This window comes from Panthera onca, chromosome C2, assembly GCF_046562875.1.
Source record: "Panthera onca isolate mPanOnc1 chromosome C2, mPanOnc1 haplotype 2, whole genome shotgun sequence".
In the NCBI taxonomy this organism is placed as follows: Eukaryota; Metazoa; Chordata; class Mammalia; order Carnivora; family Felidae; genus Panthera; species Panthera onca.
In genome coordinates, this window is record NC_138347.1 from 18664349 (window position 1) to 18688288 (window position 23940).

At 40.0% G+C, this 23940-nt stretch overlaps 1 protein-coding gene and 1 non-coding gene across 8 annotated transcripts in view; both read left to right on the forward strand.

Annotated features, from left to right (window-relative positions):
* Window positions 1-23940, forward strand: part of APP (amyloid beta precursor protein) — a 274501-nt gene that overhangs the window by 202965 nt on the left and 47596 nt on the right. For all 7 annotated transcript variants that reach the window (XM_060640325.3, XM_060640327.3, XM_060640328.3 and 4 more), the window contains 2 exons: window positions 6687-6815; window positions 7704-7803. In XM_060640325.3, the coding sequence (XP_060496308.1) occupies window positions 6687-6815; window positions 7704-7803 (229 nt within the window). The remainder of the gene's footprint in view (window positions 1-6686; window positions 6816-7703; window positions 7804-23940) is intronic.
* Window positions 17635-17741, forward strand: LOC132684444 (U6 spliceosomal RNA). The gene has a single exon (XR_009612665.1). It is a non-coding gene; the product is annotated as a U6 spliceosomal RNA (small nuclear RNA).

Sequence of the window (23940 nt, forward strand, 5' to 3'; positions counted from 1 at the left end):
TTCAGTGTTCAACTTGGCATAGAATTGTCATTTGCCTTCGTAAACTCATTTTAAACTACAGAAATCGTGTATGTGCTCTTCTGAAGAAAGGAATGTTGATGAATTTTGCAGTGAACTTTAAAATTTTAGTTCAACTCCTAGCTTTAAAGACAAACACAGCTGTGATCCAAAGGTTCCCGTGGACACTTCCCTGTCTCTTTTATCCCCCAGATTTTTCTTGCAACAGTGAAGGTACTTGTGAAATGCTGAAATTCTGAGGGCCAAAGTATCGAAAAAAACTTAACTGAGACCATCTCAAGCAGAGAAAGGTTTAACTCTAAGGGTGTTTTTTTAAAACCTGCACAGAAATTGTATACATTTTACACTTAGATGCTTAAGATTTCTTGAAATCCAAGATGAAAATAATGGCCTTAGCCTGTTTGTGAAAACAGGAGAGACTTGTGTTTTCTTGATAGGCAATTAAGTTTCCTGGTTACATGGTTAGAAACCAGTGGGATGCAATTTAATGCTCCAGGAGGCGGCTTTCTGAATAAGTCCCTAGCCACCTGGAAAGTTTTGGGTGCTCCTCATAAAGTGACCCATTTATTTCCTCCTCCCTGGTGAGATTACACCCAGTGCCTTTAAAGACTCTTGACCTATCATTCCCTCTCCTCGAGAAAATGGCTTAAGACACAAGTGTATTGTGATAAGATACCAGATTTCCAAATCAAGCATAAAGCATGGAGTAAAATGGGATCAGTTGGCCATGTTTTAATATGCCTCCCACATGAACTACACATCCAGACATGATTGCATGGAATCAGTTAGACGTGTGTGATTGACCCCAAGTCCAGCAACACGAAATGTATGAAATTGCATAAAAACCCAGTGAAAAGGCAATACAGTTGAGAAGAGGGGAAATCTTTTTTTTTTTAATGTTAAATTTTATAGAGGAGGCCCATGAACTTTCTTTCAAAATTATTTACATCAACCTGGCATCAAAACCCAAACCATAAGACGAGCTATGTCATCTTTTGAAATTAATGAGATGAATTCTTGTTGATATTAGTTTGAACGTGCCATGGAGTGCATGAAATATTTTCTGGGAAGTGTTCCTCGTTAAAACAACGTTCTAAAGGACTCCAGCATACTGGATAGATAGGTCAAGTGGGGTTGAAAAATCAGTATGTCTCATGAAAATCGGGAGTGCGTCTTAGTGGAGAGATGCTTATTATCAACTCAGATACCATGAAGGATAGATTTTGTTACTGGAACCACGCGTGAAATTACAATTAGGTCTAGGTTATTCAATAATTTAATTAACAAACATTTTTAGCAACCAAATTGTGCCAGGATCTGTGCCGGCAGCCAGAGTTATGCTCTTGTTCCAAGAAAAGAAAATGGTTAACGTTCCAAAAGATAAATCTTCTGTTTTAGGTTAAATCTAATCCATTTTAGTAATGCCCAGTCTCAATCCGTTAAGAAATTCTTTTTGAAATGATTTTTGAAAATGCATTGTGATAGTGAAGTGAATTTAGTGCAAACTGAAAAGTGTCACATCAGATGCAAATAGGCATTTTGTTGTTATGGGCTAAACACCCAGAAACAATAGTGACGCTAAAAATGGATTGGATGTAATTAGTCCCCCCGGGGCAGATCTTTTCCTTTTATTTTCTCTGCTCTTTGCTATAAATTTTAATAATAAGATCAGCCATCCTATGCCAATGTAATCAGATTGTAGTATTTATATGTACAATATGTAAATTGTGAAATAAAGGAAATTTGTCAGGAAAAAAAACGTGATTTACTAGTTACGGAAGATTTAAAGACTTGAGAATGATGGGAAGTAAATGCATAGAGGTTAAACACAGGTTCCTTACACTGTTTCCTGTGACTATGTTTGAACCACTGAATTCTTATGCTCGTATTTCTAATCATACGAACAATCTTGTCATAAATGTAACTATTGTGACAATAGTAGAATCATTTAAGAGAATACATTTCTGTAGAGATGTTTTTTTTCTCTTATTTTTGTATATTACTGTGTTTTTAATTACAATTTTAAGAAACTTATCTTTGTCTTAGCATAATGAAATAAACCCCCAAGAGATTCCCTTTTATCCTGAAATGTATGGATGAAATGCATGGGTGGTACATCTCTAGAAATAACTAGTTTTAATCCTTGGTAATTCTGTAGTCTGGCTAAAAGTGGTAAAAGCAATTACTTCTTTGATTAAAATATGCAGTGAATCATATACCAAAGGCAACGCCCTTTTTGGCTTTTTTTTTTTTTTTAACTTAAAGCAAATGAAAGATATAAAAGCATAGAGAAATGTTAATGTTTTCCTTTGTTACCTAAGAATGATATTTGTTTCTCAGGTGCAGACATAACCACCATTTTATTTGGTGTGATATATCTGCCTGTTCCAACATAAGAGCTAATCTGATTTTTTTTTTTTTTCATTTCTAAGCACGATTCTTAGAAATGTGTTTGCATGGATGCATCAACTGAGCAGAACCATGTAATTCATTTATTGAGGGGCATGGTAATGTCTTCCTGAATTATCTCATGTCCCGAGGCGTAGGCATTAGGAAGAAAAAGGCTTATGTTTATATTAGACACACACACACAATGTGTGTCTGAGCTCATATAAACAATGATGAGGTCATAGCTTACAATGGGCTCTTAGGGCTCATTATTCTTGCTGGAGCTTTGTTTCCTGGTAAAGTGAGGGCAAGCCATGCTGAGGCCTTGGGGAATCATGAGATCCTGGTGTGCTTCTGGTTCATTGTCAAGCTCTAGGGATTTGTTGGGGGAAGTTAGAAATATATTTCTGAAATGAAGAAATGTTGGTGTTAAATAAGATAAGCAATTTTAAACATGTGAACACAATGACCATTTAATTTTCCATCTTAATAGGCGATAAGTAAGGAAGGATGGATTGAGAACTAGAATCTGTGCGTGTCATAAAAGGCTAACTTTTAACTAATACCTTTAATCGTTTTCTAGTAATCCTAAACAAATTGACAAAGGACATTCCTGTCTTGCCATTTCACCTCCCTACATCTGACACAGTAGCTGAAAATGGAGTGCCAGAAAGCAGGAACAGCAGTTGAGAGACTGAATAAGCTAAATCTGGATGGTCTTCTGCACAATGATAAGAGCGGGTGTGATCATGTCCCCAAAGAATATCATCTGAGCTTATAAGCACTAGAGATTTAGGCGAGGACTCCTAGAACAGACTCATTTCTAACCACTCAATTATTTCTCTCTGTATTCAACTATGCAAGTTGCTTTTGGAATTATTTTTAGCTTGACCCATGTTAGAGTTTCCTTGAAAGGCATGATCACATAGCAGATCGGGAGAACAGGGTTAAGAGCCAGAGCCAGACTCTCTGTTCTCACTATACCACAGACTAGCTCTGTAACTAGCTGTGTAACCAGCCATATAAACCTGTACCTTCTTTGTGCTGTGTTTTATCTATGATAAAACCCCAGCCATAGGGTTGATAGGAAGAGTTGGTGAGTTACTATGCATAAAGCACATGGTCTCACTCATTCATATAAATAGCCAATAAGTGTTGAGCTGTTACTGCTTAGAGGAAAGAAAAGGGGCTGGGCATTGGAGGCAAGGACTGAGTGGAAGAAATAGATGTGTACTGTGCACCTGCTGTGAACTAAGCATTACCCTCGACAGCTAACACAGAACGTGGTTAATACTCAGTGTACTCTGTATGAAAGATACTCTTATCTGAATTGCACAAAAGAAAAATTTGAGGCCTGGATAATATGGGGGACTCTCAAATTCATTTTAAAATTCATGTTAACAGTAATAATTTGCAAGTGGGAATGTGTGCTGTTTTGGGCGATAGTGGAAGAAAAAGGGGAGACCCAAGTGTTAGTTGTCAGAAGTTACCCCTCCATCGTCCAATTTGAGATTCGGCTTTAATGCAGTAATGACAAGGCCAGTGTGGCGCCTTTATATTCTGGTGCACACGCTCTTTGGTGACCGGCATTTCAAGACAAAAATGCCTTATAGAAACATTCATAGGTGACTGGCTGCAAAATAAATAAGAAGGAAAGAAGGTTATAAGAAAGCAATCCTTATGTTTAATTGAAGTATTTTTTCTTATGTGAACTCTTTAAAAGAAAAAAAATTTCCATTTTCCTCAAAACAATGAAGCCTTTTCAAGAGAAAATAATGAAATAGAGCTAAGAAAGCACATGCAGTCAGTCAGCTTGCACACATCAGGGGCAGGGACATTGTGAATAGATGCAATTAGATGCTTTCTGTCTCCAGCCTTGGAGGGATCATCGTGATAGAAATAGAGGGAATTATTTATTTTTTTTATATTAAATATAATTTACTGTCAAATTGGTTTCCATACAACACCCAGTGCTCATCCCAACAGTTGCCCTCCTGAATGCCCATCACCCACTTTCCCCTCTCCCCCACCCCCCATCAACCCTCAGTTTGTTCTTAGTATTTAAGAGTCTCTTATGGTTTGCCTCCCTCCTAGAGGGAGTTTTTTAAAGGCCTTGGTGTTAAATAACAAGCAAGGGGATCAAGGGTTTGTAATATCCTGACTGCACAATCCTGCATATAAAGTATCCATTACATTCAATAATATCCTGCCGTTAAATGAATCGTCTTTTAAATATATACATACACACACACACACACACACACATACACACATACATATATATAATCAATGTAGCTGGTCAGTTGTTATCTCTTTTATTACTTTTCTTCTCTGGGGTTTAAAAGATCATTCTCTGATTTGTAGACTCAACTAGACTTCAGAGTACAAATGAGAATTATAATGATGCATTGCCAAAAGCTATGTTGCTAGCTGTGATGTCTGCCTTTTTTTGGAATTATGGAGAAATAAGTTTCTTGTAGGATGGAAGAAATAAGGCAGATGAGCACAGGCTTATTTTGTTTTTATTGTATTTGTTTCCTTTCTTAAGTGTAGGAAGGTGGCCTGCAGACAGCTAAAGCAAGCAAGTACAGGGTACCCTCTCTGCATCAGGCACTGGGTACTGTGTGATCCCTGATAAAGAAACACCAAATCTGGCCCTTAAAGATGTCAACAGTTCAAGAAAGCAGTCAGAAACATAAGTAATTGAGGCTGCCCAGGTGGCTCAGTCAGTTAAGCATCCGGTTTTTGATCTTGGCTCAGGTCATGATCTCATGGTTTGTTGGATCCAGCCCCACGTCAGGCCCTGTGCTGAGAGCAGAGCGCGGAACCTTCTTGGGTTTCTCTCTCTCTTTTCCTCTCTCTCTCTGTCTCTCAAAATAAGTAAACTTTAAAAAGAAAATACAAGAGAAATAATTTAATAGACTGTGGTTAAATGCAATAATGGAGATATATGTAGCATTTCATGGGGTATAAAAAAAGGATACCACTTCTCCCCGGGATATCGGGGAGGTGACCGCTAACTCAGCCAAAGGAGAAGAGCAGGAACATCCCATAAAATACTACAGCCTTCACCCTACTCCCAATATACCATCTCTGGAAATAAATTCTATACCTTCCAGCTAGTTTTCAAGATGCCCATGGCCTGGTTAGTAATAACTGGGTTTGCCCAAATGGCGCAAATTCTATTCCTGACATGAACTTTCATAGGGTTCGTTTGCTTGTTTGTTTGTTTGTTTGTTTGTTTTAATGAAGGAGAAATGTGTATCTTTGGAAATCACTTCACAAAATCACATAGTAGGATGCTTTAGTAGAATACACATAGCAGTGGAATCATTGAAGGCAAAGGAGCCTTTGTCCTTTTTTTAATTAGGATGAATGTTTTCAAGTAACTCTAGAGTAAAAATGAAATACAACCAATCAGGAAAAAAAAAAAGCACCTAAGAAACTTAATTGTTGCTGAAAGAATTAGAATCTGATGGCATAGAAAGAATTTAATTACATTTCAAAGTAAAATAACTACAGTTTCACATTGGCCTTTCTCCTGGGAAACTAACGTGCCTGAAAGCTTGTGAGTTATTCCTTGGCCTACAAATTAGTAGTGGTTAAGTTGTCTATTATTTTTCTCATCTTGATTATTGTATTTTATATGCTACTGGTGATGGGGTTATTTGTGCAGTGTTACTATGGAGATAACCACTAAGACTACACATGTAGAAATGTAGTCTTACATATGCCCCTATATATTTGGTTGGGGAGAGGGGAGGGACCTAACGTAAATATTACAGCTCCAAAACCATCTCTTTGGGGCACCTGGCTGGCTCAGTTGGTTGAGCGTCCGACTCTTGATTTTGGCTCAGGTCACGATCCCAGGGTTGTGGATCGAGCCCCGCATCAGGCTCTGCGCTGAGCGTGTAGCCTGCTTAAGATTCTCTTTCTCTCTCCCTCTGCCCCTCTCCCCCCCTTGCACATACTCTCTCTCTCTCTCTCTTAAAAATAAAAATCATCTCTTTCTGTAGCAGTATACTGCCATTTAAAAAGAAAATGTTGATTAAGGACAGTCATCCTGTATGCCGAATGCTAAATGCTCTTGTCAAAATGAAAAATGGCCAATCAACTAAGTAATTACCCATTAAGAAAGTAGTGGGAAAATTGCAAAAAGATGACTCATAATCCTTTCACATGATGGGATGAGTTCGTGGGACCTCTGACCCAGAGCCCCTGGAAGAAGCAGTATTTTGCACAGACCTGAAAGGTGTGGGTTTTTTTTTTTTCCACAACAGCCTCGTCATGTGTTCAACATGCTAAAGAAGTATGTCCGCGCTGAACAGAAGGACAGGCAACACACCCTGAAGCATTTTGAACACGTACGCATGGTGGACCCAAAGAAAGCTGCTCAGATCCGGTCCCAGGTGAGCACTGAGTGTGGTCATCATGTGCAACCTTGATAGCACAGTGGCCTTGCAAGGTATTCCCTGAGTACTTGTGGGTGCTTGACCTCTGTAGCAAAAGTTCTTTAACACCTGGTAAATTCTACAGGCTTGTCTTACACCAACATGTGCTTTGACATTTCCTGATTTATGAAAATAATAAGGAATATAAAAATCCTGAGTGTCCATGCTGCCGATTCTTAAGGATCCATTTAAAACTCTGATGACTAAAGTGAAGAAAACCAAAGTTGTATTAACCGAAACCTCTAAAATTGGTTCAATTAGATTGTGACGGGCAATCATAAATTCCACTGCTACCACAGTGCTTGGATATAATGGGAGCCTAGGTGAAGCCCTTGTAATAATGTGTTTTATTCACATTCCCAATGGTTGACAGATGAAATCTACCTCTGGCAATCTGAAATTTTACATTTCCTGAAATAGAAGAATTTTAAACAGGTAGGTAGGTGGGTAGGTCGATCAATCGATCGATAGAAAAAGAGGGAGGAAGGAAAGGAAGGAAGGGGGGAAGAGAAAGATCCAGTCAAATTGAAATGTGTTCCGATCTTTTGGAAAATTTGTGCAGAAATATAATTAGAGCACTAGGGGTTATTTAGGGAGTCTAAATATTAGGAATCAGTGTTGGGCAGAAATGCTCTTTTCAGTTGGCCTTGTAATTTATGGCTCCAAGCATACAATACAATAGGAACTTGAAAACAGCTCTGAAGTTAGAGAATAAAAAAATGGAAGAACAAGAAAAATAAGAATGCCCTTTTAGGTCACAAGTTCCAGCATTTTGTCAGTTTTATTTTGGAAATTTGTATCTATCTGTGGTGCTCGGTGAGGAAAAAACTTTTCCCTTTATCGCAGGTTATGACACATCTGCGTGTGATTTACGAGCGCATGAACCAGTCTCTGTCCCTGCTCTACAATGTGCCTGCCGTGGCCGAGGAGATTCAGGATGAAGTTGGTAAGTCAGCTGTTCTTTTCATGCCGAACCTTTAAACATAGTTCTCTCCTGTAGGAGAAGATCAGGTAACTGAGTTCGTCTGCAGCAGGCATCCCCAGTGCTCTGATCTATGGAAGGAAAAAGAGCAGACTTCCCTTTCACAGTGAAAGATCTCACGGGGCAGGGCGGGGGGGGGAGGGGGGAAAGAACTAATCATAACCTTATACGTGGGCATGATATTTCCATTTTATGGGTGAAAGAGCTCAAACCTAGAATTTAAGAAACTTACTTGCCTGTGTCACATGTCCTCCGTAGTAGAGCAAGAGCACAAAACCGTGTCTTCTGACATGGAAGTTCAGTAACCGTTCTTTCTGATGCCCCGCCCCCAATGGCCATGTGTGTTCTCTGAACCGTGTTGTTGTTTAAACTTCAGTAAATATGTGCCTCTCATCTTTAATTAAGCCTTTATTTTGACATAATCACACACTCATGGAACACTAATACAGAGAGGTCCAGTATACACATCACCCCCCTTCCTCAACAGTAACATCTTACAGAACTATGATATATCATCAAAACCAGGAAATTGGCGTTGTGTGTCCACCGTCTTTTATGTCCCTAGTTTTCCTAACGTCATATTTAATATTTCAAATCAGTGCGTTTTCACATTTTTGTTTTTCTTAGAAAGGGAGTGAAGTATCACGTAATACCATTCTCCACAACCCGCCCCCTGCCCCCGCCGAATGCCCATATTTGTTTGGCTTTACCAGGCAAAAGCCCATAGATGGCAGTTATGTTAATGAATCTTTCAATCTAAAGGAAATGTATGTGTCCTGGAGATTGGTCCATAAACTGTCAGGAAATAAGCAATATATCCCTGTCCATAATAAACCTGCCCTTTGTTAATTGGGTTGGAAATAGAGGTAGGTTGTCTGAAATCAGAACACCCAGGACATTGTAGATGGGTACACCCATTACAGGAATTCCTCCTGTAAAAGTGCCTGAAACACCACTTGGCTTGCTTTGTTACATTTCGTGCCAATCCTATTGTACTCTTTCTTTTCTAGCTCAGTCCTGCCTTGTAAATATTGTGAGTATTGCTCTCAAGTATTCGGCATGTATCAGGTGTTGGCAGTCTGCTCATACTGTGTGTTAACAGATGGGTTCAAGTATCCTTCAGGCTACATGGTTAAAAAAGAGACTTCATGATAGTGTTCTCTAAACTTCTTCTCAAGTCAATGTTGACCAAGATCTTAAGAGGACAGTCCGGAGAGTTTTTAATGTAGACCATGGATTGAAGACAGGCTTTCCAATTAATCTTTCGTGCTATTATATTTCTAAAAGAAATGAGTATTCTTGTTAGATGTATTTGGGGATAGAAAATTGGAAGGAACCTTTAAATATTGTGTGTTAAAGAAGTATAAGAAAGTCCTCCAGGGTCGCGTGGTTGGCTCCGTTGGTTAAGCAGCTCAGGTCATGATCTCTCAGTTTGTAGGTTCAGGCCCTACATCAGGCTCTGTACTGACAGCTCAGGGCCTGGAGCCTGCTTTGGATTCTGTGTTTCCCTCTCTCTCTGTCCCTTCCCCACTCGTGCTCTGTCTCTTTCTCTCAAAATTAAACACGTTTAGAAAGAAAGAAAGAAAGAAAGAAAGAAAGAAAGAAAGAAAGAAAGAGAAAAGAGAGAAAAGAAAAGAAAAGAAAGAAAGAAAGAAAGAAAGAAAGAAAGAAAGAAAGAAAGAAAGAGAGAGAGAAAAGAAAGTCCTCCAGGGATGCCTGGAAGGAAAGAAAAGAGAGAGAGAGAGAGAGAGAGAGAGAGAGAGAAAAGAAAGTCCTCCAGGGATGCCTGGGTGGCTCAGCGTCTGACTGGATCTCACGGTTCATGGGTTCGAGCACCTCATCAGGCTCTGTGCTGACAGCTTGGAGCCTGGAGCCTGCTTTGGTTTCTGTGTCTCCCTCTTTCTGCCCCTCCCCAGCTCACTAGCTCGCTCTCTCTCTCTCTCTCTCTCTCTCTCTCAAAAATAAACATTAAAAAAATAAACATAAAAAAGAAAGTCCTCCAATAAGTTGTAGAAGGGACAAAATCAAAGAAATCATCACTCTTAATGAAGTGGAGTTCAGATCTTCTGGATGAATGCATTTTTGCCTTATACCTGTCTTAATAAGCTTATTTTCTTATGTGTCTTCAACTGAGATGCTGTTAGTAATACCAAACTATAGGGGAATAAGCTATTGCAAAGGATTAGAAAGTTAATGACCTCACCCAGTAATTATGGTGGACTCTTTCTCACTAAATTATCAGAGCTTTTTATTCAGCAAAATGCTGCTGAAAACAGTGGCTACTCATGAGTTCCACTTCCACAGAACAGATGGTGATTCAGCTATCTTGAGTGTTGCAAAATGCCCAAGAATAGGACAATACAGTGAACTTCAGATCTCAGTTGACAGGGAGGATATTCACATAATTCAGAATCGTGGGACTTTTTTTTTTTTCTTACAAAAAAACAAGCCTCAACTCTGAAGTTGGATTATGAGCATGTTGTTTAAAAAAAAAAAAAATTGTCCTTCTAAATGTACTAGATATCAAATCCTAAAATAATCTTTTAATAAAAAATCCTTCTTGCTTCCATTTTTAAATGGCTGTTTTCTGTAGAACAAGGCATTTGCCTTAATGAATGTCCATGAACTAGACCTATTTACCTCTGATTAGAACTCCCAGTATCAAAGCTATGGAAGAGAGCACCCTGGGGAGAATGCCTTTTCTGGATTGAGCTTAGTTATCTTCTTCATTTGAAGGAACATTTAAAAATAACTCACTTTTTGGGGCGCCTTGGTGGCTCAGTTGGTTGGGCAACTGACTTCAGCTCAGGTCATGATCTCACAGTTCGTGGGTTCAAGCCCCGCGTCAGGCTCTGTACTGACAGCTCAGAGCCTGGAGCCTGCTTCGGATTCTGTGTCTCCCCCTCTCTCTGCCCCTCCCCTGCTCACTCTCTGTGTCCCTCTGTCTCTCGATAATAAATAAGCGTTAAAAAATTAACAAAAAATAATAACTCACCTTTAAAGGACGAATCTACATGAAAGAAGGTCGGCAACAGTGCTAATCTGTTTAAGCAGAGTGGGATCCCTTCATAGTATTCTCTTTCCTTTTGTAAAAGTTTTAAATTTTCCACGGTAGAAGTTGTTGGGGTTGGTTTTTGTTTGGTTTTTAGCCTACTTTCTAAATAGGATCTTCATAGATTTCTTCCGGCTTACTTCTTGTACTCTTTCTAATAATTTCGGATAGTCTTTGTCTTTAGTCTGACTTGCATTTTTAATATTATCAAACTTTAAATGTTTATTTATTTTTTGAGAGAGAGAGAGAGAGAGAGAGAGAGCAAGCAGGGGAGGGGCAGAGAGAGAGAGAGAGAGAGAGAGAGAATTCCAAGCAAGCTCCACACTGTCAGCACAGAGCCTGACTCAGGGTTCAAACCCATGAACCATGAGATTGTGACCTGAGCCAAATCCAAGAGTTGGATGCTTAACTGACCAAGCCACCCAGGAGCCCCTATATAGTCAAATTTTAGATTTAGAGCCAGTTCTGTGCAAATAAGGATACTAAAATTTAGATCCACTGGCAAAGCAAGATTGGAAGTACCTATGAATGCATGCCTGTATAAAAGTTTGTGCTTATGAATGTGGGCAATTAGGACATGTTTAATGCAGTAAAATATCTAGAGAAAAAACACAGTCGTTTTATTAAATAAGGAAAACAGGTGCTCTTGAAGGGTTTTTGCCAGTCTCAGGAACTGCTGGAAGCTTTAGTGACACAGCTGTATCTGTTTCACTAAATTTATGTTCCCATTAGAGTAGAATTCTCTGATAGGAACAAAAATGAGGAAGAAACTAGCCATAGTAGAAAGAAGGGAAGGGCATGGATTGGCATGAAATTTGTACTAACGGTAAAGTGACTGACTGGACCGTAGCATTCATCATGCCAGTGAATTCGGCTCTGGCCTTGTTCGCCATTTTGCTTTCCTGAGGAATCTGCTCTGTCTGTGCTATTTCACTGTTAACCCCAGGAAATTCCAAATCCCTAGGTCTAGCAACAGCCTGTCCACTAAATCCCAGTAACATATCCCAGACTATCAGAATATCCCACACATTTCTCACACTTCAGCCAGTGTGTATAAGGAAGAAATCACTGTATTTCTCTTGAAATTGATTCATACTACAGTCTCCATTATGGGTTCTCCCAGTTGACCTGTATTTATCCATGACACCTTCCTCTCCTGCAGCCATGATTTCTTACCATTCTCAAGACCTGTAAATGGTTCTTCCTTGTTTCAAAAATGGCATCCTTCAATACTGAACTGAAATGTCCATGCTCCTATAAAACCTTGACTAGTGTATAGGGAGCAAGAGAGAAGGGCTGGTAGTTGAGTGACAGCCATGTAGCAAACTAATGTGTATGTGTTAGGATGATGTTGACAGTCCAAGTTGTTTGTGAACATTCACCCTTGAGGTCCAGGGCCGCCACATACAGATGCGGCAGGTGGTTTAAGTGAAGAGTACAGCTGACATTCTGCATCCCACTCACAGAGCCAAGCCCTCTGATGTTGGGCCATGTCCACTTGAAGAAGCAGAGCTTTCTTGTAATTCACCCAAATGCAGCATGGGAGCTAGCGACAACACTGATGAATTCAATGATAGCATCCGCTGTCTGCAGTTGCAAAAACCAACCGAACCTTAGAGAGAGGTTGCTAACTCGTCCTTACAGATTGTAGTGGTGATGGTGACGTTGGACCCAAGGTCTACCCAAGTCCAACATTCATGCTTTCTCTGCTACCCGTTCTCCTCTCTCACGTAGAATTTTCTTCTACTTAACCACAGCGTCTAAAGCACCATGTATCCACCTCTAACACTCTACTTGGTATTTAATTCTTTGTTTACATGTCTACCCACCCCACATCCTCTTCCCAGACACGTCTTGGTCTTCTTTACATCCTTAGGATCTAGCAGAGGACCTGGTGTTTATAGGTATTAGTAATTGTAGACAAGGTTGAAGCAAATCCCCAGGCTGCAAGATAGATGCTCCTTCACTTAGGTTGATCAGATGGGCTCCTTCATAACCCCAAAGACCCACCCTGAGCTCCTTCCTTAGCGTCTAACAATGTTGCACCAAACAAATCTCTTTCCTTGGCTACAGCATCCTCTGTGGCTGTAAATGATCAAGCCAACAAACTGGGTGCAGTTGGCAAAGGTATCAAAGCAATTTGATATAATTTCCATGACCTTCTGCTCTTTGGTTATCTGTCCAACTCACATACTTTGACACTCGACTTAACTAAGTATGTTGTCTGGTTTGACTCTCCTGTCGATCAGAGTCTGAGGCTACTTATTTGATTTGCTTCCCCAGTAAGTAGGATTATCAAAATGGCCCTCTTAGTTTTATAAAAGCTTCTTTTCTTATTATTTTATAACAATTTTTCAGTTCGGTTTGAATTATTATGTGCAAGTTCCCAGGCACAGCCATATATTACTTAATGTTTTCCCTTTAAAAAAAGTCATTTGCATGCAAATTATGAAGTTTTATTGCAAAAAAAAAAAAGGCTTAAGACATTGTAGACGGGAAAAAAATCCCCTCATTCATTTAAAATAGCTGTTTAGGACTTTGCTTTTCATTCGGCAAATGATAGAATCCATATTTTAATGAAAATATGCACCCTCTTGAGTGTCCACATTCAGTTTTAATTGTCTTTTAACCCTTCCAAAAGGCAGAGTCCCTTCACCTCTGCTGTTCAGCTCAACCTTCACGTTGGCAAACTGCTATCTCAGAATGCTTGGGTTTTTTTGCCCTTTGTAATCTTCCTTAAGTCTGTGCTAAAAGGATTCTTTTCTACATTTTCTATCAGCTCTGAGGTTATTTATCAAACGTGCTTCCTTTTGCAGCTACCTCAAGGCTAAAACTATTGGTGCTCACAACTGAGAGATGGCTGTATCACAGAACGCGGTGATAACCAATTTATGAGAAAGGCAGTAGGAAGGAAAGGGGAAAGGAAGGCATAATTGTTTCATACCCTGGGATTGTTTTTTTTCCTTTTAGCATTCCAAATTAATAAAAACACGTATTATTATAAAACAGATGTTGGAAGGATCTCTGGCTGAATAAATCCACAGTGAATGGGGTAGGATTGAAATATGTGGCAGGAGACCAAGAAACTAGTGCTAATGAAAGAATGCTTCTAATTTATTATTACAATTTTACTGTGCCCTCTTGATAAAATGTTCTACTCTTTGGGAAAAATTCAGCATGTTTATTTCAAAGACAGTGTTTCCATTCTCTGCCCCTAACAAACCTATTGATTTTGGGATTTAATGAATCCAAAGTAGTCTAAGTTTAAAATAGAATATTTATAGCACTTGCCAAACCAACAGAATGGGACATTCATTTGTACCGAGAATTTTAAGTATCCTTATATGTATAACTGTTAGTCAAGGAAAGGAATCAAGGAGAAAATAAATCATAAGAGAAAGTGAGAGAGAGAGAGAGAGAGAGCTATCAACTTATTCGACTCATACTCTTCATTTTTCATAACGAATGACTTCTCAATTAGGTAGATTTTATATTTATTTTATTTTATTTTATTTATTTTAGAGAGAGTGTACACGAGGAGGGGGAGGGGCAGAGAGAATCCCAAGCAGGCTGTACGCTCAGCGTGGAGCCCAACTCAGGACTCCACAACCCTGGAATCATGACCTGAGCCGAAACCGAAAGTCAAATGCTCAACCGACTGAGCCACACAGGCACCCCCGGGTTTGTTTCTTGACTCTCAATTCCATTCCTTTGCTCTGTATGTCTGTCTTCTTACAATATGACATGGTTTTGATTACAATATGTAGTAAGTTTTGAAATTGAGAGGTATGAGTCTGCCACCTTTGTTCTTTTTTTAAGGTTGTTTTGACCGTGTGGGGCCCCTTGCTTTTCATATGGATTTTAGGGAACTTTTTTTTCCCCCATCTGTGCGAAAAAGAGAGTGGCAATTTTAAAAGGGATGGCATTGGATCTATAGATCAATCTGGGTGGTACTGCTGTTGTTTTTAAAGCACCATCGCTCCTTGAAGAGGTATCCATTATGAGATGATTCCACTCTGACCCATTTATGAGGGTAACTAACTGTCTAGAAGTAGGAGGAAAATTAATTTAGCAAACTGTCACCTTTTACTCCAAATTTTGCTTTTTCTTTAATTACGATGAGCAGTACACATCAGTAGTTTTTGTCTGTTCTCGTGCCGTATCTCGTGTGTGTGTGTGTGTGTGTGTGTGTGTGCGCGCGCGTGTGCGCGCACCCTGACCACGTGGGTAAAGCTGAGGCAGTGCCTTCCACACTAAGCTCTACCAATTCCTCTGATGGTCCAGCGCAGCTCTGGAGTTTTCTATTAACTCATCAGCTCTTACGTATGGCCCTATAATTTGAATCAAATTCCAAAAAGAAATCCTTAGCAACTAAAAATGATTGAGGAGTAAAGTTTGACCACAGTGGTGGCTGCTAGGCTACTTCTTGGCATAGAACCTTACAGCAGATGTGTCCTGAATTTTTTTTTTTTTTTTTTTTTTTTATCGAGTCTTGGGAACAACCAGTGATTTTTAGACTGGAAGAAAGCTGGTGATTTGGTTTTTTGCAAGCAGCTGCCGTCAAGGTCCATATTTTTAAAAAAGGAGAAAAAAATGGCAGTATTTCTGCCACCCTGGATATAGAGATGCATTGAAATTGAGATTAATTTTGAAATATATTTCCACAAAGACTCACCAGGAATGAGATGAATGTGTTTGCATGTGAGGCAAGGTATGGAAGGAATGTTAATTTGCCTCTTGCTGTTTAACTCAGAAACACATTTGACAGTGTATTCCCCTAGTTAGCCCCATTACTTTTGGTTAACTGTTCTCCTGTCATATATACTGTGGGCTGCTTGAGAAAGTCAGTCATGGACAGTGGGGAACCATTTCTGATCGAGAATAAGAGAAAAACCCATTAACCTGTTTCAAATTATGAGGCACTTGTGCAAAGGAGTGTTGACTGGGTATGAATCAAAATACTATTCAGAAAGAATCTTTTGGACTGAGAGTCAGAAACCAAGTGGTCAGAGGCCCAGGACAGGGGTACTACTTAATTTCAACTATTATTCACAGATTTATTGACCTAAAACAGTGGGTTTAAAATAGCCTATTTAGTATGTTTAATTTTTTATGAATATTATTTATTTACCTATGTTCGTGGAAACATGAGTTAAGGGCACCTGGTTGGCTCAGTTGGTTAAGTGTCCAACTCTTGATTTCGGCTCAGGTCATGATCCCAGGGTCATGGGATTGAGCCCCGGGTCAGGCTCTGTACTGTGCATGGAGCCTGCTTGGGATTCTCTCTCCCTGTGCTCCTCCCCCACTCATTCTCTCTCTCTCTCTCTCTCTCTCTCTCTCTCTCTCTCTCTCTCTCAAAAAATAAAAACATGAGTTATATCTTACTGCATCTTGGACACAGTAAATGGTAATGGTGACGCCCTATATCGTGTACGGCTCTGTCTTTGCTTTTGGTTTAGGTGGCACTTAGAGGAGTCTGCCCATCTCCTCAGAGCAGATGGAAGAACCATGTGTTCAGCTTCCTCTTTAACAATGAACTTGGTAAAGCTGGTCCAAAGACCCATGGAGACCAGAGATATTATCATCTCCAGGAAGGAAAAAGGGGCAGCTACCAGATTCACGCCTCTCGGAAGCAGTAGCCTGAGCCAGTTTGGCCTTGGCAAACTAGTCGTGTCTTCTCTTCCAGAGGCTGTAACAGTGAGGTGTGGCCGCGAAGCCATAGCCAGCTGCTTCTGAAGCTTTGCAAAGTTATGGAGGAACTTCCTGGGACATGAGCAGTGGAGGGCTGAGAGTGCAAGAGGGAGCATATCATGTTAATATGGCTGTACTTACTAGCACTTTGTACTGTTTTCATTTAGGAAACTCTAGAAGCAAACCGAATTTCACATTCTGGGTTTAGGGCGGGGGGTTTTTTGGGAGGTTGAAAGATTGCTGTTCACAATTTTAAATTAGTCACTCTTTTGTGAAAAAAACGTACCTTCATTTTGTTGAGTACTAAGACTCAAAAGAATTAAAATGGGTTTTCTCTCAAATGGTAGTCGGTTTATGTGATAAAAAGGAGAGGTGCCAATATGCTCTTTTTGATATGACATACACCATAAGAAAAGTAGTGTGTATGTAGCTGGATATGAAGGCATTAGTCATTCATTAATCATTCATAACGTGACCTTTCTTTATTACATTAAAACTGTTTTCTTTACCCAGGCACCTGGTGGCTCAGTCGGTTAAATGTCTGGCTCTTGATTTCGGCTCAGGTCGTGATCTCACAGTTCGTGAGTTCAAGCCCCACTTTGGGCTCTGTGCTGAAAGGCACAGAGCCTGCTTGGGATTCTCTCTCTCCCCTTCTCTGCCCCTCCCTGCTCTCAGTCTCTCTCTCTCTCTCTCTCTCTCTCTCTCTCTCTCTCTCTCTCCTCTCTCTCAAAAATAAACATTAAAAAAGGAGAACTTTTCTTTACTTAATGACTATGACCAAACAACATACACTTCTTGCTGTTTATAAGTCTCCAATGATACCAGTAAGTCATTTTCTAAAATTTTCACTTATGAAACTTTGTTCGTAGTTACAGCTAATAGTTACAGTTTTTAAATTGTTACAGTTTTCTGTTATCAAACAGATTTTATTAAATAAAAAGAAAACTAACGTTACCTTTGCCACTGACCTATCACTAACAAACGCTGTAGTTCTCAGTAACCACTCACAGAATTTGTAAGCAGTACTAGAAGGTTTCAGAAGTATCTCCGTGGGGCTTACTTCAGTAGCACACCTGCTAAAATTGGAACACTAAAGAAAAGATTAACACGGCTCCAACGCGAGTATGAGATGCAAATTTCTGGAGTGTCCCATATTTTTTTTTTTTATCTCACTTATATCTAGAGTATAACTAGAGGTATCTGGAGTAATAAATTCAGAGACTGAAAGTTGAATAGTCATTGTCAGGTCCTGGGGGAAGGAGGAAATGGAGAGTTAGGGTTTAATGGTGCAGAGTTTCAGTTTAGGAAGATAAAAAAGTTCTGGAGAAAGATGGTGGCGATGATTTCACGACACTGGCTGTATTTAATGCCAATGAACTGTACACGTGCAAATGGTTAAAATAGTAAGGTTCGTGTTATGTACGTTTTGCCATAATAAAAGTACATACACATTTATTATATCATTTGCTGTGGTAAGCAGCAAGGGAATCCAAGAATCAAGGATGTTGGGTCTTCCATAAGTATTTATTAAATGCCTACCATATTCCAGATTCCATGCTCATTGGTAGATATATTGCAGGTGTAGAGCACAATCTTTCCTACTTAGAATCTGCCTGGGGAGACTTTGGGTAAAGATAGTCGGGAAGGAGACTTCGCTCATTAAGCTGAGGGATGTCGATTGCCATGTCTCTTGGTATTAGGTAGTAACATCTGACAGCCATTCCTTCCTTACTTGCTGAAGATTATTAGAGGAGGGAACCTTAGTTTTCAGCTGGCTCAACTACATCGTTTCATAAGCTCAGAGAAACGGTGATGTGCCCAGCATCATACATCTGCTTAGTAAGACCTGAAGACCCATTCCGTTCTGATGTCTTTGTATCCCCTGGTATTTGTTCTACCTCACTAGTGACACCTAGCTAAACAAAACTGGGTTTGGAGAGCTACTTATTCAGCCTCAACAACTTTTCTTTGAAAGTGTCCCCTCTTTCAGCAGATATGACTCAGGAGAGATGGCTTCCGAAGTTCAAAGACTCAACACCCTTGAATACTTAAGTCAATGCTAAGGTGTTTAGAAAGGACATAAAAATCGGCTACGTTGTACCTTTTGCAGGATTTTTTGTCACATTTGTATTCTGTATTTGCTTAAAAGTCATTTATCAACACACGGAAATTGACAACTACCATGCCTTCTCGTCCATAATTGCCACTAGATTTTTCTATGCAGGACAAGCACAGATTTCTCTGAAAGCGTAAGGTAATAATCGCTAGCCAGGGCTTAATCGCTTGTAAGGGATCCGACATAAAGGTTTTAGCTCTGTGAATGTCGGTGTCTGAAGACCTTCAAATCATACACAGCGTTAGGCAGTCTCCCAAGCCAGGACAGGGAACCATTTTCACGACTGTGCGGGCGTAGTTCATTTGGTGCCACTCAAATGTATTTAGAAAAAGGAATAGAGGAAGAACGAAAAAGAATTTAATGGAAGATTTTATGGATATTTTTTGTGAGTTTATCTTATTTTCTTTTTTGCTTTCTTTTCATAAAGACTCACTTGGTCCTTAAAATAACCATGGACAGGCAGGGCAGATACTTATTCCTTTTGTTCTGCATGAACCTGACTTTCCAGGAGAGCTGATAATATCCCTACAGTCCTGGCCTGGATACATTTATTGATGCTGTTCTGTTTGTCTGCAGCACCCATGCCCAATCAGCTTTTAAAACCCCACCTCTCATGTTATCTCCCTTTTTAAACCTTTGATTAACACAAAACATCTGTCCTCTGATCATATATTTTATATATTACGTGTCCACTATTGTTTTGATGTGTGCATAGTCAACTAATTGCCGCATCCTAAGTAAAAGCTCTTGGAGGGTATGAATCAAATCTCATGCATTTGTCTCTCCTGAAGCAGATTTTCAATATAAGTAATTACAGATGCCTGTCTCCAAGGAATTCTTCAGTTAGAACCATTCTAGGACTGGCACTATCAGCATCCCCGGCAAACTTGTTAGAAATGCACATTCCCCGGGGCGCCTGGCTGGCTCAATCAGTAGAGTAAGCAACTCTTGATCTGGGGGTCGTGAGTTCAAGCCCCATGTTGGGTGGAAAGATTACTTAAATAAACTTTAAAAAAAAAAATGCACATTCTCTGGTCCCACCCCTGACCTTCTGAACCAGCAACACCGGGGTGAGGATCAGCGATCTTTTAGCAAGCTGTCCAGCTGACCCTGATGCATGCTAAACTTTGTGAACGACTGATCTAGAATGTATTTAACTTGCGAAAAGTGAATAAACAGTAAGGATCTGTCCTAGCACCCCAGGGAGCCCGTTTCATCACGTAAATCCACATGACAAAAACTGCATGCCACAACAAAAATGCTTAAGAAGAAAACCTGAGTGAATTATTGTATCTGCTTAATTCATAGACTACAGCAGCTCTAGTTCCCAGGAAAAGATAAATAATTACTGAGCAGTCATAGACGATGCACAACTCTCATGATTAAATAGTACAAATCAAAACATAATTTTTTCAAATTAGTCATTTTAAAAATCTTGTCCTACTGCTGTCACGACAAGGGTAACTGGAAAGTCACTTACCTAAGCTACAGCCCAGTATAAGGGTGTAACCTGCAGGACCATTTGACTCTCCCTAACAAATATAAAACGTGCCGTCTTTTCTAATTTCGCACCAGATGCCTGCGGATACACTGGGACACTTGTGGAGACGCTGCTGCTTATAATTTTCATGCCCCTCAGTACTGCATATACTTTTTTGATAAGCATTACCACCTTTAAAGTGACTATTAGAAAAGGATGAATGATAGACAAGACTCACTTTCCCCTTCTCAGACACCTCTTTAGTTTATCTTTCTCTCATTTTGGGGTTCAGTGCCTCTAAAATTATAGGGGAACTGCAGTATGTGATGTTGGCTTGAAATGCAATGTTCCAAGAAACAAAATAGTCTAAGCCACCAATTTAAATAACCAGTGAAAGCATTAGAGCATCTCTGTTTTCTTCTCCCAGGATTTTATTTAAATTCCATGGTCACCCACAAAGCTCTCAGTTTTTCTGTAATTCTGGTGAAAAGGAATGAAATACTTCCTACTACACGATTGCTATCCTTTCTATTTATTAGGGTAGTTGATGTCAGTCAAAGTGAGTTCTAGAAGTTCTTAGCAATTTTCTTTTGTCTTTTTTTAAATAATTTTTTAAGTTTATTTATTTAGAGAGAGAGACAACATGAGCCAGGGAGGGGCAGAGAGAGAGGAGAGCGAGAATCCCAAGCAGTCTCCATGCTGTCATCACAGAGCCCAGTGCAGGGCTCGAATTCACGAAACCGTGAGATCATGACCTGAGCCTGAACCGAGAGTCAGATGCTTAGCCGACTGAGCCACCCAAGCACCCCAGCAACTTTTTTTTTTCAATACTAAGAGCAAACAGTTGGAGCAAACTAACCAAATTAAAGTGTTTTGAGGATAGTAACAGCAATAGGAACAGCCCCTCAATTTTCTGCTAAGAATCAAATTGAATAGTTTCCAAACTGCTGTTAGCAAATGCCCATTATCATGAGGAAGAGAAAAAAGAAACTGCTTCAAGAAAAGGAGGGATAGATGAGAATATTGGGAGGCATCTCTTTAATCCAGCATTTAGGCCATGCCGGAACGTGTTTAGAATTTATAGGATGAGTCCCTCCATCAGTTGTCTTGCCTCCTTTTCCTCTTTAAGGAGGAAGTCTTCCTGTACCTGAAGTATTTCCTTTAGGTATAAGAGAAATTAAGGTGACACTATCTATGAGTTTACTAAAACACAGTTATCAAAAAGGGGGGGGGGGGTCCTAGAGAGCCTATCGATTATCATGCAGTCGATGTAAGTCAGATGTAGTATGAAAATATGAAAGAGACCTTGCTTTCTAGAACGCCTTGATGTAAAATGAAGAGGTAGGTCCCTTCCTACATTCAGTATGGACCTGTATCCACTCTGCTGCCTGTACCTCTTCGAAGGAGCAGAAAAGTGGAATCAGACCTTTCGTTGTTCAGATTAAGGATTCTGGCTGATTTAGAGGCTTGATCAAAATCAGAGACTTGTGAATGTGCTATAAAAACAGCCAAAGGCCAAGAGGTTCCATATGTCTTGCCATAGCCCTTCAGAAATCAAAGCAGGTCTTCACATACTTGGGTGTGGACAAATACGATGTGTTTTCGAAAAAATATTCACATTGGAACAGAATGTTCGCCTGTGTGGGCGATTGGGTCTGAGTGTTCTGGTTTTACATACAGCCTTGTTCATCTGGGCTTCAAGCCCTTGGAACAACCCACTAATCGAGCAGGCTAGTATAATGAGCTGATTGATCCATAGCACATAACTTGAGCTTTCCTCACTGTTTCGTGTGGTTGCTACACCTTTGTGCCATCAGCCGGTGGATACAGACTATCTGGCATTCACTGATGTCTTCAGTCTGGTTGCTCTAAGCCCTTGGACCTGAAAGGCATCTCAGAGTTCATCTAACACACACCCTGTGGAAATTGTTATTCTGGTAGCCATTGTTTCTTAATGTGTTCTTGGGGCCAGTCAAAGCACAATAACATGGAGGAACCCTTGTTACAAATACACGTTCCTAGGACGCCTGGGTGGCTCAGTCGGTTAAGTGTCTGACTTCAGCTCAGGTCATGATCTCACAGTCTGTGAGTTAAAGCCCCGTGTCCGGCTCTGTGCTGACAGCTCGGAGCCTGGAGCCTGCTTCGGATTCTGTGTCTCCTTCTCTCTCTCTGCCCCTCCCCTGCTCATGCTCTGTCTCTGTCTCAAAAAAATAAATAAATAAAAACATTAAAAAAAAAAAAAAAAACACGTTCCTGGGCCCCACCTCTGAGCTACAGAAAACTGCATTTCTCTTACCCCCTCAGTTGATTCTTAAATACTCAGAAGTCTTGGGACACCTGAGTGGCTTACTCAGTTAAGCGTCTGACTTTGGCTCAGGTCATGATCTCATGATTCATGAGTGAGTTTGAGCCCCACATCTGGCTCCCTGCTGTCAGCACAGAGCCCACTTCAGTTCCTCTGTCCCCATCTCTCTGCCCCTCTCCCACTTGCTCACGTGAGCGCTCGCTCTCTCTCTCTCAAAAATAAACATTTTTTAAAAATATTCAGAAGTCTTATATGAAATAGCAAAAAGTTAAGAATTCTTACAGCCTTAGATTACAGTTAGATTAGTCTTGAAATAGAATAGCCATTGTTGTCATTGAGAATTCATATATCCTGGTAATTAGGCCATGTGGATTTCTAGTGGTCGCTTGTTTCCAATGCTGTGACTTGTATGAAATATGAAAGTGAAGCATTATTAACCTTGAGGTTCAGATTCGTTGGGAATTGGTTTTAGGTGCGACAGAGTTGATGGTTTTATTTATCCAAGTTAAGACTTCTTATTAACTATGAAAAAGGATTAGCATAAAGTGCTTATCAGTGTTGATTAACTGTATCTAAAAGGACTAAATAGTACAAGCAGAGAGCAGTCTTCGGTCGGAAAATGCCATCTTTCATAACGTTTTCCCCATTTACTTTTTCATGTGCTCTTCCAGAAACTGTGAATCTACTACTCTGTCTTCTCTTCCCTCTTTAGATTCTTCATTTTTTATTATAGATACTGACATTTTACTTGCAGAAATTACCCATTTAGGCTCTCTTCAAATTCAGAGTGATCTTCTTTTAATAAGAAGTGAGAGGGGAAATTGACAAAATACACTTGGAGTTGTCAGCGTTGTACATGGCAAACAGTAAAAGCTTATTCTTAGAGGATTGTCAGAGAGCTTAGTGCTACCTCAGGTTGTCAGAGAATTTAACGTGTGTTCTCAGGGAATTGACAAAAAAATTACCAAGAAAAGGCGTGCTCTGAACCACCTCCAGGTGCCCAACCTGAGAAACAACTCACTCTGTTAAGCAACGGCATACGTATTTTGCAGGTTATACGGGAAAGCAAACTATATTCCTTTGCTTCTTAAACTATCTTGTGTGGTGACTTGGTATGGAAAACACGTACCATCTCCTCGTTTCCCCCAAAGCAAATAGACAACATAACTAGAAATGTCCCAGACACGTAGGGAAGTTGTCATTTGGACTTTTCCCTGCCACCTGTAGTGAAGGAAGAAGGCAGCAGAGGGGAGCACTTGAGAACTTCTTGGCGAATGGCCATGAAAAATAAAGAAAACTGAAAAACCCCAAAGGTCAGGTGCACTTCCAAACCCCGAACTGAGTGACACCGGAAATAAATCACTTCCTTGTCATTTCCATGAAAGGTGCAGTACAAGAGATTCCCTGGTGACCTCTTGATCACGTATACTACTTTTCTCATCTTTAGCTGTTGTCTT